This window comes from Cherax quadricarinatus, chromosome 85, assembly GCF_038502225.1.
Source record: "Cherax quadricarinatus isolate ZL_2023a chromosome 85, ASM3850222v1, whole genome shotgun sequence".
Lineage (NCBI taxonomy): Eukaryota > Metazoa > Arthropoda > Malacostraca > Decapoda > Parastacidae > Cherax > Cherax quadricarinatus.
Genome location: NC_091376.1, coordinates 3,741,123 through 3,758,189, shown reverse-complemented (window position 1 = coordinate 3,758,189; position 17,067 = coordinate 3,741,123). Strand labels below are relative to the sequence as shown.

The window sequence follows — 17,067 nt, the reverse complement described above, 5'->3', positions numbered from 1 at the left end:
CTCCCCATTTATGCAAACTCTCTGCTGCCTATTTGTCAACCATGCCTCTACCCAGGAAAAAATTTCTCCTCCTATTCCGTGTGCCCTAAGTTTCCTCAATAGCCTCTGGTGTGGAACTCTATCGAAAGCCTTACTGAAGTCCATATACACAATATCATATTCATTACCACGATCTACCTCCTCAAACACCTTAGTGAAAAAAGTTAGTAAATTCCTAAGACAGGAACGCCCCTTTGTAAAACCGTGTTGAGAATCATTAATCAATCTGTGCCTGTCAAGATGGCTACGAATTGCTTCGGCAAGTATTGATTCCATAAATTTTCCCACTATGGAGGAAAGGCTTATTGGTCTATAGTTCGAAGCCAAGGACCTGTCACCTGCCTTCTAAATAGGTATTACATTTGCCATTTTCCACTTATCAGGCACTATGCCAGTTTGTAGTGATATGTTAAAAAGATTAGCCAAAGGTATGCTAAGTTCCTCTTTACATTCCTTTAACACCCTTGCAAACAGTTCATCAGGACCTGGGGGTTTCTAAGGTTTTAGTTTCTCTATTTGTCTGAGGACCATGTCACTAGTTACCGCAATCGTACATAGTTTATTATCATCCTGTTCTACGTAATCTATTATTTCAGGAATATCACTAGTATTTTCCTGGGTGAAAACTGAGAGGAAGTAGGTATTTAGAATTTCACACATATCCTTATCACTGTCAGTGATCTGACCAGAGTTACTCTTCAGTGGGCCAATCTTGTCCCTAATCTTACTTCTGTATACCCGAAAGAACCCTTTTGGGTTAGTCTTTGAATCCCTTGCGACCTTAGCCTCATAATCCCTTTTTGCTTTTCTTATTCCTTTCTTTATTTCTCTCTTTAATTGAATATATTGATTTCTTAACTGCCCATCCCCTCTTTTGATAAGCCTATATATGCCTCTCTTTTGACCAATGAGATGTTTTAATCTATTGTTCATCTATTTGCGATCATTTTTGTTAGATCTAATTTCCCTACTCGGAACAAAAGTTGTCTGGGCAGCTAGAACTATGCTCTGAAAAACGTCATATTGGCAAGCAAGATCACCTACCTGACCCGTAGTCAGGACATCCCAATTTAGCCCACCCAAGTAATTTTTCAGTCCCATGAAGTCGGCCAAGCGAAAATCTGGGACAGAGATTTGATTGCAGTTATCTGGGTAATTCCATGATATATTGAAACTAAGTGATTTGTGATCACTTTCCCCAAGCTCATCATTAACCTCAAGATTATTAATTAGTGAATCTTTGTTGGCAAGAACTAAGTCAAACAGATTGTTTCCTCTAGTTGGTTCTGTCACAACCTGTTCTTAAAAGCAATCCTGAACCGTATCAAGAAAGTCACTAGACTCAAGATTTCCTGTCATATTGTTCCAATCAATTTGTCTAAAGTTAAAATCTCCCATTATCACAACATTTTCATATCTAGATGCCTTATGATTTTCGTCCCATAACAACTTACTGCACTCCCTATCAAGGTTTGGGGGCCTATAAATCACACCCAAAATTAATTTGTCACGTCCCTCGAGAAACTGTAGCCAAACAGATTCTGTGTTCGATGTTTCTAATCTTCTATCATGTCTAAGACAACAATTTAAATTTTCTCTGACATACATCGCCACTCCACCACCCTTCATGTTGACCCTATCAGTGTGGAATAGTTTATAACCCTGTATGTTGCATTCAGAAGGCATTTCTCTATCTTTCAGGTTGAACCAGGTCTCTGTTATACCAATAATATCTATATTACCTACACTTGCAAGTAATTTTAGTTCATCTATCTTATTTCTTAGACTCCTACTATTTGTATAGTAAACTTTAAGGGAGCTAATCACTCGTTGCCCTCTACTATCTCTCTTTGTTTGTTGTTCAATTGATTTGCCATTACTAGCAACTTTATTTTGAATATTGTCTTTTAAACATATCCCTGAGGTATCCCGGTAATAACTGCTGCTTTTAACCCTAATGCTGAAGCCTGATTGTTTCCCACAAACACCCATACCTCTATAATCTATCAGTTTAAATTCCTAGACAAGTCATCAATTACCCTCTCAATCAAATTGGCTAATGCAACCACTCCATCCTCAGAGAGATGAACCCCATCCCTTGCATACATATCACGTTTGTCAAAGAAAAGGTCCCAGTTATCAATGAATGGGATTGCAAGATCCTTGCAGTACCTGTCTAGCCAGCGATTTATACCAATTGCCCTAGACATCCATTCATTGCCCACTCCCTTTCTAGGCAAAATGCTACATATGACTGGGATCCCTCCCTTAGACCTAACTACTTCTATGGCTGACCTGTACTTATCCAGCAGCTCCTCTCTCCTGCCCTTCCCAATGTCATTACCCCCAGCACTAAGAGAGATAATGGGCTTGTTCCCATTACCTGCCATATTATTATCCAACCTGCTGACTATGTCGCCAACACCAGCTCCAGGAAGACACACTCTCTGTCGGACCTGTCTGTCTCTATTACAAAATGCACGGTCCATATATCTTGCCTGAGAATCGCCTTCTATTAAATATTCTTACCTTGTTTAGCAGGGGAATCAGTGGTACCTTCAACCTCACTAACCACTGAAGTACACTCGTCTTGGAGAACAGAGAATCGATTTCCTACCTTCACATCTTCTCTATTAACTCTCATCTTCCTTCTTCCTGAACTGTGAACCATTTGCCACTTAAAGCGGCTGCCACTATCACTGCTGGCGACCATTCCTACCTTACAAGCTAAATCCTTCTCACACTCGCTCCCAAACTCATCTATGCAAAGCTTCAGCTTCCTATTTTCCTCCTGAAGTAGAAGAATCTCCTTCTTCAACACACAAACCTGGGATTCTAAAGCACTACAACAAGCCATGGTATGGGTAACAGCCCACGCTAACTCCCAAGAGCTTACCGGTATGACCGCACTTGACCACTGACCTCACTGACTCTCAGTGGAGAACATAAAGTAGTCATTGGAGTGATGTATAACCCACCACAGAACTGCAGGAGGCCAAGAGAGGAGTACGAAGAAAACAACAGGGCGATGGTGGACACACTGGCTGAGGTGGCAAGAAGAGCTCACTCGAGCAGAGCAAAGTTACTGGTAATGGGCGATTTCAACCACAGGGAGATCGACTGGGAAAACCTGGAGCCACATGGGCATCCCGAAACATGGAGAGCCAAGATGATGGACGTGGTACTTGAAAACCTCATGCATCAACATGTCAGGGACACTACCAGAGAGAGAGCGAGGATGAGCCATCAAGAATGGATCTTGTGTTCACCCTGAGCAATTCGGACATTGAGGACATCACTTACGAGAGGCCCCTTGGAGCTAGCGATCACGTGGTTCTGAGTTTTGATTATATAGTAGAGCTACAAGTGGAGAAGGAAACAGGAACTGAATGGGAAAAGCCAAACTACAAAAAGGGGGACTACACAGGTATGAGGAGCTTCCTGCAGGAGGTTCAGTGGGACAGAGACCTGGTAGGAAAATCAGTAAATGAGATGATGGAATATGTAGCAACAAAGTGCAAGAAGGCAGAGGAAAGGTTTGTTCCCAAGGGAAACAGAAATAATAGGAAGACCAAAGCGAGTCCTTGGTTTACCCGAAGGTGTAGGGAGGCAAAAACTAAGTGCACCAGAGAATGGAAAAGGTACAGGAGGCAAAGGACCCAGGAAAATAAGGAGATTAGTAGAAGAGCCAGAAATGGGTACACACAGATAAGGAGGGAGGCCCAGCGACAGTAGGAAAACGACATAGCATCGAAAGTCAAGTCTGACCCGAAACTGCTGTATAGCCACATTAGGAGGAAGACAACAGTCAAAGACCAGGTGATAAGGCTGAGGAAAGAAGGTGGAGAACTCGCAAGAAACGATCAAGAGGTATGTGAGGAGCTCAACATGAGATTTAAGGAAGTATTTAAAGTGGAGACAGGAAGGCCTCTCGGGGGATAGACCAGATGGGGACACCAGCAAGGAATATACCAACAAGTATTGGATGACATACAAACAAATGAGGTGAAGAAACTGCAAGGGACATCGATACCTCAAAGGCAATGGGACCGGACATCTCCCCGTGGGTCCTTAGAGAGGGAGCGGATATGTTGTGTGTGCCACTTACCACAATCTTCAACACGTCCCTGGAAACTGGGCAACTACCTGAGGTATGGAAGACGGCAAATGTAGTTCCCATTTTTAAAAAAGGAGACAGAAAAGAGGCACTAAACTATAGACCTGTGTCACTGACGTGTATAGTATGCAAAGTTATGGAGAAGATTATCAGGAGGAGAGTGGTAGAGCACCTGGAACGGAACAAGAGTATAAACGCCAACCAGCATGGATTCATGGAAGGAAAATCCTGTGTCACAAACCTTCTGGAGTTTTAAGATAAAGTAACAGAAGTAAGACACGAGAGGGGTGGCGTGATTGCATCTTCTTGGACTGCAAGAAGGCCTTTGACACAGTTCCTCAAGAGATTAGTGCAGAAGCTAGAGGATCAGTTTCATATAACAGGAAGGGCACTGCAATGGATCAGAGAATACCTGACAGGGAGGCAACAACGAGTCATGGTACATGATGTATCACAATGGGCACCTGTGACGAGCGGGGTCCCACAGGGGTCGGTCCTAGGACCAGTGCCATTTCTGGTATATGTGAACGACATGATGGAAGGGTTAGACTCAGAAGTGTCCTTGTTTGCAGTTGATGTGAAGTTAATGAGGAGAATTAAATCAGATGAGGACCGGGCAGGACTTAGAGAGACCTGGACAGACTGGACACCTGGTCCAGCAACTGGCTTCTCGAATTTAATCCTGCCAAATGCAAAGTCATGTAGATAGGGGAAGGGCAAAGAAGACCGCAGACAGAGTATAGGCTAGATGGCCAAAGACTGCAAACCTCGCTCAAGGAGAAAGATCTTGGGGTGAGTATAACACCGAGCATGTCACCTGAAACACACATCAACCAGGTAACTGCTGCAGCATATGGGCGCCTGGCAAACCTGAGAACAGCGTTCTGATACCTTAATAAGGAATCGTTCAAGACACTGTACACCGTGTACGTCAGGCCCATACTGGAGTATGCAGCACCTGTTTGGAACCCGCACTTGATAAAGCACGTCAAGAAACTAGAGAAAGTACAAAGGTTTGCGACAAGGTTAGTTCCAGAGCTAAGGGGAATGTCCTATGAAGAAAGATTAAGGGAAATCGGCCTGACGACACTGGAGGACAGGAGGGTCAGGGGAGACATGATAACGACATATAAAATACTGCGCGGAATAGACAAGGTGGGCAAAGACAGGATGTTCCAGGGAGGGGACACAGAAACAAGAGGTCACATTGGAAGTTGAAGACACAGATGAGTCAGATATATTAGGAAGTATTTCTTCAGTCATAGAGCTGTCAGGCAGTGGAATAGCCTAGAAAGTGATGTAGTGGAGGCGGGAACCATACATAGTTTTAAGACGAGGTATGATAAAGCTCATGGAGCGGGGAGTGAGAGGACCCAGTAGCAACCGGTGACGAGGCGGGGCCAGGAGCTAGGACTCGACCCCTGCAACCACAAATAGGCGAGTACACACAACACACACACACACACACACACACACACACACAACAGAACACACAACACACACACACACAACACAAAAACACACAACACAACACACACAACACACACAACACAACACACACAACACACACACAACACAACACACACACAACACACACACAACACACACACAACACACACAACACACATACAACACACACACACACACACACACACACACACACACACACACACAACACACACAACACACACAACACACACACAACACACACACAACACACACAACACACACACAACACAACACACAACACAACACACACACACAACACTAAAATACAACCAATCACCAGGTTGTATTAAACACATTCAACTTCAACAACAAAAAAAAACATTAACTGGAATCAAATAAATCATCACCTTACTGGAATATGTTGGGAAGAAAATGTTAATTAGGATTTGAAGCAGCACGTGGAGAGGATGAGCTTAGTGGAGCTAGAGTCATGTTCCACACACACATCGTTAAGTAAACAACGAAGAGATGCGACCTACAACGAGAGAAGGAATCCTTCTACAGAATAAGACGGAGAATTACACAAGCTCATAAAGGCTTTAAATCTTCTAAAAAAAAAAAAAATAAATAAACTCTGGCTAAGAAAACAGAAAAAACTGAACTCAAACTTAAAATATAACACAGGGGAGAGAGAGAGAGAGAGAGAGAGAGAGAGAGAGAGAGAGAGAGAGAGAGAGAGAGAAAATAAAAAACAAGCTATGAATGATATTAAAAGAAATCCTACATACTTTTTCTCATATGCAAAACACTAGGCACAACCACATCCACATTAGATTAGGTTAAAGTCTTAGTCACATGATGACGCACAGCTGGAGCTTTCAGTCATATGACCGAGGCCTTCCACTGGCTTACCCCTCCACTAACAATTATGGTAATGATTAAAACCATTAAGTGTAGGGGTCACATCCAGTATCGGGCTCTAGCTTAAAGGAAATGGGACCCACACTGATGACAACATTACTCCCTTTAGTGAGCCATCAGTCAGTCTCAAGATCTGACAATCGAAGTGAATTTTTCCATGCACGAGATTCAAAACCCTGCCGGCATCTCCATAATTTCTGAAATAGCCCCCACTGACTTCAAAAAAGAAAAAAAAACACTGATTACATGCTCCTGCACTCTGCTCCAGGTCCCGCCTCATGGAACTATAATGAAAACCTGCAAGAAACCATTTTTCTGTGGAGGAGAAACCTAACACAAGAATAATCTCAAAGTCCTTAAAAACACCGAGACAACACAAGACCATAAAGATGGCGGTAAAGCAATCACAAAAATAACTATAGACCGATAGTGCAGGCGTCATGCATTATCAAAATCTCCGAGTCTTAAGAAGCAAGATTGCTAATCACATGGAATCTTAACAGTTGCACAACCTAGGAAGGCATGTTGAAATGTTGAATTATAACACCATGGTCTTGGATGCAGTAGAAGACTTAAAATGAGAACATTCACAGTTTTTTGCCACAGTGTTTGACAAGTGTGACGATAATATAACTCACAAAATGTATGCAAAAGAAATATCTGGAAAAGTAGGCAGAATGATATTTAATTTTATAACGAACAGAACCCAAAGTGTAAGAGTGAACAAAGTGAAATCAAACATAAACAAAGACACAAATCATAGCACAGTATCATCTTCAGTTGATGGTACAAGAATGAGAGTGACATCGACTGAGGACACAGTAAACCTCCAACCTTATGTAAATAAGGTCTTCCAGTGGAACACTGACAACAATATAATGTTTAATGAGGACAAGTTTCAGTTAGTGTGTTATGGAAAGATTGGGGAAATAAAGATTCGAATGGAATATAAAACAAACTCGAACCACTCAATAGAGCGTAAGACTAATATAGAGACCTGGGAGTGATTATGTCAGAATATCTCACCTTCAAGGATCACAACAGTATCACTATCACAACTGAAGGATAAATAATAGGATGGATAACTAGAACTTTCAAAACAAGAGATGACAAGCCAGTGACGATACTCTTCAGATCAGTTATTTTCTCTAGGGTGGAAAATTGCTGTGCACTATATTATACCATGTGAAGAGGCTCGGTGAATGAATTATCTCTGACAAAAATCAACAAAACACACATAAGAACACAAAGGTTTAAACCAAATAATAAAAGCTAAAGTTACATGTATGAACCAACCACATAACACAGTTGATGAAAGAAGCTGAAGGTGCTCTCCCCATCCTTGAATCAAACCTGATTAGATCCCTTTTTCCAGCACTGTAAGACTCATTTGGCTTTTTGCTTCCATTCTTAATGTTTCCCATAGGTTCCAGATCCAAAAATGTTCAATATTTAAAGAATTGTGCATTAATGGTAGTGTATGTCGGATATAAGAATGAGGAAGAGAACGGGAGTCAATACTGTGCCTTGGGGAATTATTTTTCACACTGGCAGCCTCAGATTTCACTCTGGTCAATATTACACTTTGGCTTCTATTCGTTAGAAAATTTAAATATCCATCTGTCCACTTTTCCATTTATTCATTTTCCATATATTTTGTGAGCTAATATCCCCTGGTCACACTTGTCAAAGGCTCTTCCAAAGTTTGTGAACACTCAGTCTGTATTTCGCTTGTCTTCCACTGCATCTCAGACGGCCATACCATGTTGAACACACTGCTTCTCATCTGATCAGCGAGGTTAAGCAACGTTGGGTTTGGTTAGTACTTGGATGGGAACACTAAATGTTGTTGCCATCATCCTTTTTAATAGACCCCTGACTGTCTTGAAGATGGAGCTGAACAGGTACCTAAAGTCAGCACCTGTCCTGCAGGGCTTTGGTTCGTAAGCCGGTTTGCGTGCGGCCAGCAGTAACAGCCTGGATGATCAGGACCTCATCCATCTCAAGGCCTGGTCATGGACCGGGCCGCGGGGGCGTTGACCCCCGGAACACCCTCCAAGTATACTCCAGATATGTCGTAATGTTCAAGCAATTACGAGAGGCAGAAGCGACTTGTTGTAAACCCATATTGTCCTTGGTTATGCAACTGTTGAGATTCCACGTGATTATGTCAGTGGTTTCTAAGGACTGTGGGATGATACCTGTCTCAGCATACTGCAAATACCTCAGAACTACCCTAAAAAATAAAAGAACTAATAGTTATAATCACAACCAAAATTTTTGAAAAGGTGGAGGGGTAAGGCAGTGGAAGGTCTTTGTCAGATGACCAAAAGCTCCAGTTGTGGGTCATCATATGACTAAGACCCCATCAGGAAGCACTTGTCCTGTTTCCTGACAAACCTTACCTAACCATCCTAAGGGCTAGGATAAAGGGTTAAAGGGCTAGTGTGAGAATAAATTAGTCTCAAAACTCCAGACCGTCGCGTTAGCCACTAGACCAGCTAGCCACAAGATTCAACCAACTAGGTATATTTCTACACCATAGGAAGGTTAGCACAGGCACCACTGTGACCACAAATGGCCCAGTGGCTAATGCGACGGTCTGGAGTTTTGAGAGACTGACCGCGGGTTCTATCCCCACCCGTGGTATGGTTTGTTTACAATCGTGTCATTACGATTTCGTGAGTTATGTTAACTTCATAAGTAGTGCTCCTAATTTCTTGCGGGAGGAAGATGGTAGTGAGTGAAGAACCGAAGTTTTTTCTAATCTTATCATATATAGAAAAATAGATGAGAAATTGCTTTTAATACATATTCCGGCGTTTGAGAACGGTATCAGCCGTATTTTGACACTTTCTAAGTTTCATTACAATATGCATATAGCTAGAAATAATAGTATATTATATAGAAATCCATGATAAAGAGTAATTAAGTGGAGTACTTACCTCATAAAGTGTTCCTATCTTCTCATAGGTGATGGGTAAAGAATGACTGAGTACTTACCTCATAAATGTTATCTTATACGAGAGAGGTAAGGAATGTTGGAGCACTTACCTCATAAGTAAAGTGTTCCTATCTTCTTCTGTGAGGCGAGGAGTCTGGAGGTGGCAGCCAGCATGGCTGGTGTCTCCCTGGCATGTCTGTACACTCCTGGCTCCAGCCTCAGCTTCCTCTCAGCCTCTAGGAGCGCCCTGGCGGTGCCACTCATCCCCAGGGACTCTGAAGGCCCTCCCCGCCCGTCCCACACCAGGTTGGTCAGGCTCTTTGGCCGAGTCAACTTGCGGCTTCGCTTCTCTGGTAATTTGGCCTTGATGGCTGCAGATCCACCAGAATCTGCCGAACCTTTTCCGCCGGAGGTGCTCGAGTCCAGTGTGTCGAAATCCATAGCCAGGTTTGTGAGGGACTTGTAACGGAGCTTGAAGAGTGGAGATGGTGACGACCCACCCCCCACGCCGCCCACAGGTCCAATGCCGTTCCCTGGACCCAGGCTTCCAACTTCCATCAGAGCTTCCTTAACTGGCGATGCACTCTTGTGCCTGAACACTCGTGTCTTCTGTGATCGTTGCTGTGAAGCCTTCACGAAAAGTTTGTTGTTACTGGGTTTGTTCTCCTGAAGCGGGGTTACAGGCGACGACAGCTGCCCAGGAGACTGCTGTTGTAATTGCTGAACTTGCTGCGGCTGCTGCTGCTGTTGCTGCTGCTGTATCCCAGATTTCTTCTCGTCTGATTTCCTGGAACGCTTCTCGACCCTACGCTCTGCTGCACGATCCAGAGCAGCAGATATGAGTGCTGGGTGGACAGAGGGAGACAATTTCTCAAAGGGTCTCAGGTCCCCGCGACGTGTTGGAATAGTCTCTATGGGCGGTGGCGTTGGTCTCACGTCAGCCCTGTCTGGAGATACTGGTGGTGGCGGTTGCGGCCGTCGGCTGGGCGTGGAGTGCTCCTCGCTGGCGTACGGAGATTTGATGTGTTTCGGCAGCGGAGCGAAACCCCTGACGTAGTCGTAGATCTGATCAATTTCATCGTAATCATCGGGAGCGTTGTCACCTGTGGACTGTTTGGTCTCAGGAGGACTCTTGGTGCGGTGGTGAGCACGGTGGTGGTTGTGATGGTGATGATGCTTATGGCGGTTCTTGTTCTGGTCTGGCCAGTTAGAAAAGCGGGGATCCCGCATGCCACCTTTGTTGCCCATTGAGACGTCATAAACATGTATCCTGTCTGCCACTTCTTGCAGAAGGGCAGTAGCACGTTCACACAGCCTCATAAACTCTTTTGTCTTCTCCACGTGGTCAGCGTTGCGGGCATGTGCCAGCTTGAGCGGGGCTGCGGGAGGAAGCAAGATGAGTGGCGCGTCCTTTCCAAGAGGTAACGCCGCCAGCGGCTCCTCTGAAAATGCAGCGAAGAGTCTGAGCTCCGGCAGAAACTGAGCGGCAGCCTTGGCCCCGACGGGTGGCCGGCCGTGCACCATGCGGACCATCAAAGGCAGCCGCTTGTTGAGCAAGTTACGGATGCTGTGTACGCCGCTAATGTTGTCTTCCTTAGCTATTGCTGAAAACTTTCCTCTGGAGTCATAAGGAAGATAAACATTCTGTCCTGCTTGGTCGAAACAGCGTAGAAAACGGTGTTGATTTTTGCCACTGTTCTTGGAGCCAATGACTTCGCCTACAAGAACTAGTGTCTCACCTGCCTGGACAGCTCGAGACTTCTCGGTAATGGTCTCAACGTCATCAGATCGTGAAACATATGCTTTCATGTTCTCCCGGACTAGTGCAGAATCTGGAAAGCGCTTGGCTAGTTCAGAGACGCTCTCCATGCAACGAACAGCACGTCCGTCCTCGCTAAGGATCTCGAAGAAGCCATCGTAAGTCTCCGGGATAATCAACTTGGGGCCGACGGGAACAACACGTCGTCCTTCCTTGAACTTGACGCACTGCGCAGCGACGCGTAGTCCACGGCCAGCAGACAACAGGAGGAGGGTGGAGGCGAGGCCAGGGTTGGCCAATGAAGGCACGCCCACGCCCAAGTACTGGCCTTTGATGACCTTGGCCAGCTGAGGCAGAGGGCCACGGGCGGCCACCTCCCTCACATAGGAACCTTCGTCCCCCCACTGCACCGCCCCCACCACTGCGCCCACGTCACTCGAACTCATCTTCCTGGGTGACGGTCACACCCCACCATTACACACGCCCACGCACCTGCCCTACAACGCCCACACTGGACCGCCACACGCCCACACTGGACCTCAACACGTCCACACGATGGACGCACCTCCAAGAGTCTACCACTTGTCTGTGTCACCTGAAGTGTTTGTGGTGTGGGCCGTGGAAGACTAGTGAGGCGGGGCTGCGCCACCCAACACCAGAGCACACGCTGCCTCCTCCTGGTGCAGGGCTGACGACTCCTGACGCAGGATTAACGACTCCTGACGCAGGGCTGACGATGGAGACACCCTCATCTTGTCGTTCAACTCCCACGCCACCTGCAACAAGAACATTACAAGTTAAATCATATATACCATTGATAAACCTTTGATGCCACACCATCAAAGTGAAAGTTGACAGAGTATATACACCAAGTAGTGTATATCTGTCAAGTCTATATACACGAAGATACTCATGAAGCTATGTTTACAGGGGCATAAACACGGCAACATAAAAGAGCAAATGAAATCCCCACTCTCGTAATTAGAATTGTTAATTATTTTCATTTTAGGGAAGTAATTGACTGTTGACAACTTGGGTGAAATAAACAGGTATACATTCAAGAGAGAGGTCCATTGATGCAGGTGAAGGGCTCTTGGTCCAAGGAATTGGCATTACCCTTTATTTCCTTGGATTGAATCTGATGCCTCCCACTCCCCTAGGCGCTGTATGACCCTCGTCCGTTTAGTGCCTCCCATTATGTATAATAATAATAATAACTTTGAACTCCTTTAGTAATGGTGTCTTCAGTGAAATAGTTTGCGTCATTTGTGTTAGTGTTAGCATACACTGACGATCTTCTCCAGGACCCTTTTGTTTACATCATTCAGATTACAGACTGAAAGCTGTTATCAGGCATCTGCTCTTTTCAGTGCTCAGTCGTGTTTAAGGTGTTCTACAATCCCTCATGATGCTGTTATACTACCTCAGCTTATTTCAAAGTCCAGCTCTATCTAAGGTATACTTCCACCACAGTAGTCTGCTAACACCCAGGTACCTATATACTTCTAAGTGAACAAGGATAATAGGTGTAACATCTGCCCATCGTCCTGACTAACCCTGGATTAAACCCGGGTCCACTCGGGTTAAATACAGTAAAATACAATCCAAGTTTATTTTGCAGTCTGCAAAATAAACTTGTATACTGGTTACTGATACTCCATTACCGTCAGTGATGTTTGAGAGAGAGGGGTGAAATGAATAGAGGGAGGGAGGACGGGAAGGTGCAAAGAGGAGGGAGGGGGGCTGGGAGCGGGAGAGAGAAACAAAGAGGAAACAGAGAGAGAAACGGAGAGAGAGAGAGAGAGAGAGAGAGAGAGAGAGAGAGAGAGAGAGAGAGAGAGAGAGAGAGAGACAGACAGACAGACAGACAGACAGACAGACAGACCAGTGTCACTCCTGTTAGTCACTGGAAAGATTCCTAGACAATAATCTCGCAGCAGATGACAACGGTTTTCGATTGCCACTTGCTTCTTTGTAACCGTCAATATGGCTTCAGAAAAAGTTACTCTGCTGCTGTTCTGCTGTTAAACCTCTCTACTAAGTGGCACCAGTCACTAGATAAATCCAAGGCCAACTGTGCAGTAGCACTGAACATTACTGGTGCTTCCCACAAGGAGCTCTTGACAAAACTGCAAGCACTAGTAGTCGCTGGCTCTGCACTCTGCCTTTTTAGTGATTACCTTCATGGTAGCGTCTAAGAGTAGTTCTCAATGGGACAGAGTCAACAAGACACACTATTGGTACAAGTGTGCCACAAGGAAGTGCACTTGGGCCATTGTTATGGAATGTCTACTTCACCTTCAATGACCATCTGATCCCAGAATCACATGCACATGCAGACGACTATATTCTGACATTTATTAATCCAAGAGAGGAAATGTCAACTGCTCTGAATTGCATCACCAGCTTACAGCTATGTCAGCCTGGGAAAACACAAATGATGTTCTCTAGGCACCATGATGGTAATACTGGAACACTGGTAAGAATGAAAGAGTGTTGGAACTCGGGGATGATGTTGATATCCCTGGGGTGAAATCTGATTCGAAACTGACTATCAAGAACCACGTAGTAAATCTCGCAAACAAAGAGGCCAGAAAGCTTACAACACTTAGATGTATCACACATCTGCTCAACAGATGTGGCTGCAAGACTGTACAAAGCACAAACATGCTCATACCTTGAGTATACTCCAGATTTGTCATTTCAGCAGAGCTTTCAACACCGGAGGGACATGTGTGGCCTTACTGTTATGTACAAGGCCAATGCTAAGGAAACAGAATTCGCTTCACTTATGGTCAGCAAGAAGACGGCGTTTACACAACAAGACGGGCAACAAACACCAACTATATTCCGGTTGTTCCCTTCAAGAACATCACATCATCTGAGAACATTTATTCCAAGAATGACTCGAATCTGGAACATGTTCGTGCAGCAAAATAACGCCGATGAGTAAAGTCAGTTGACCAAATGAAATAACTTCCAGAGATGGCTCCAACTTCCTCCAGTTCCCTATTTGTGTCTCCTAACAATAAAAAGGCTTTCAAATGAGCTGATGTAATGGTTCCTAGTTCGTAAATAAAACTAGGAGGTCTAAGTTAACACTGGAAAACCATTGTGTAAATAATAAAAAAAAGAGATGGACAGGAGAGGAAAATGAGAGGGACGGGAGAGTGAAGTGAGGTGGGGGAGAGGGGTGAGGTGAGGGGGAGAGGGGTGAGAGGTGAGGGGGAGAGGGGTGAGAGGTGAGGGGGAGAGGGGTGAGAGGTGAGGGGGAAGGTGAAAGGATGATACACGCAAGGTGCTGACGTTTCTGCTACACAATGAAAGCATTTTCACCTCACCACCTCAACTGTGGGCCCACACTCCCCCATCACCATGGTCCACCCACACTCCCCCATCACCATGGTCCACCCACACTCACCCATCACCATGGTCCACCCACACTCCCCCATCACCATGGTCCACCCACACTCCCCCATCACCATGGTCCACCCACACTCCCCCATCACCATGGTCCACCCACACTCCCCCATCACCATGGTCCACCCACACTCCCCCATCACCATGGTCCACCCACACTCCCCCATCACCATGGTCCACCCACACTCCCACATCACCAGGGACCGCCCACACTCCCCCATCACCAGGGTCCACCCACACTCCCCCATCACCAGGGACCGCCCACACTCCCCCATCACCAGGGACCGCCCACACTCCCCCATCACCAGGGACCGCAAACACTCCCCCATCACCATGGTCCACCCACACTCCCCCATCACCATGGTCTACCCACACTCCCCCATCACCATGGTCCACCCACACTCCCCCATCACCATGGTCCACCCACACTCTCCCATCACCATGGTCCACCCACACTCCCCCATCACCATGGTCCACCCACACTCCCCCATCACCATGGTCCACCCACACTCCCCCATCACCAGGGACCACCCACACTCCCCCATCACCATGGTCTACCCACACTCCCCCATCACCATGGTCCACCCACACTCCCCATGGTCATCCACCCACACTCCCCCATCACCATGGTCCACCCACACTCCCCCATCACCATGGTCCACCCACACTCCCCCATCACCATGGTCCACCCACACTCCCCCATCACCATGGTCCACCCACACGCCCCCATCACCATGGTCCACCCACACTCCCCCATCACCAGGGTCCACCCACACTCCCCCATCACCATGGTCCACCCACACTCCCCCATCACCATGGTCCACCCACACTCCCCCATCACCATGGTCCACCCACACTCCCCCATCACCATGGTCCACCCACACTCCCCCATCACCATGGTCCACCCACAAACCCCCAGCACCATGGTCCACCCACACTCCCCCATCACCATGGTCCACCCACACTCCCCCATCACCATGGTCCACCCACACTCCCCCATCACCATGGTCCACCCACACTCCCCCATCACCATGGTCCACCCACACTCCCCCATCACCATGGTCCACCCACACTCCCCCATCACCATGGTCCACCCACACTCCCCCATCACCATGGTCCACCCACACTCCCCCATCACCATGGTCCACCCACACTCCCCCATCACCATGGTCCACCCACACTCCCCCATCACCATGGTCCCCCCACACTCCCCCATCACCATGGTCCACCCACACTCCCCCATCACCATGGTCCACCCACACTCCCCCATCCCCATGGTCCACCCACACTCCCCCATCACCATGGTCCACCCACACTCCCCCATCACCAGGGTCCACCCACACTCCCCCATCACCAGGGTCCACCCACACTCCCCCATCACCATGGTCCACCCACACTCCCCCATCACCATGGTCCACCCACACTCCCCCATCACCATGGTCCACCCACACTCCCCCATCACCATGGTCCACCCACACTCCCCCATCACCATGGTCCACCCACACTCCCCCATCACCATGGTCCACCCACACTCCCCCATCACCATGGTCCACCCACACTCCCCCATCACCATGGTCCACCCACACTCCATCACAATGGTCCACCCACACTCCCCCATCACCAGGGTCCACCCACACTCCCCCATCACCATGGTCCACCCACACTCCCCCATCACCAGGGTCCACCCACACTCCCCCATCACCAGGGTCCACCCACACGCCCCCATCACCAGGGTCCACCCACACTCCCCCATCACCATGGTCCACCCACACTCCCCCATCACCATGGTCCACCCACACTCCCCCATCACCAGGGTCCACCCACACTCCCCCATCACCAGGGTCCACCCACACTCCCCCATCACCATGGTCCACCCACACAACCCCATCACCAGGGTCCACCCACACTCCCCCATCACCATGGTCCACCCACACTCCCCCATCACCATGGTCCACCCACACTCCCCCATCACCATGGTCCACCCACACTCCCCCATCACCATGGTCCACCCACACTCCCCCATCACCATGGTCCACCCACACTCCCCCATCACCATGGTCCACCCACACTCCCCCATCACCAGGGTCCACCCACACTCCCCCATCACCATGGTCCACCCACACTCCCCCATCACCAGGGTCCACCCACACTCCCCCATCACCAGGGTCCACCCACACTCCCCCATCACCATGGTCCACCCACACTCCCCCATCACCATGGTCCACCCACACTCCCCCATCACCAGGGTCCACCCACACTCCCCCATCACCAGGGACCGCCCACACTCCCCCATCACCAGGGTCCACCCACACTCCCCCATCACCAGGGTCCACCCACACTCCCCCATCACCATGGTCCACCCACACTCCCCCATCACCATGGTCCACCCACACCCCCATCACCATGGTCCACCCACAC

The 17,067-nt window shown here is 47.6% G+C and overlaps 1 protein-coding gene across 1 annotated transcript in view; it reads right to left on the bottom strand.

The window, feature by feature from the left end:
- sano (serrano) overlaps positions 1-17,067 on the bottom strand; it is a 939,183-nt gene that overhangs the window by 447,406 nt on the left and 474,710 nt on the right. Inside the window, exon 2 of the mRNA XM_070103246.1 lies at positions 9,581-12,005. Coding sequence (XP_069959347.1) covers positions 9,582-11,675 — 2,094 coding nt within the window. The 5' untranslated portion in view covers positions 11,676-12,005 and the 3' untranslated portion in view covers position 9,581. The remainder of the gene's footprint in view (positions 1-9,580; positions 12,006-17,067) is intronic.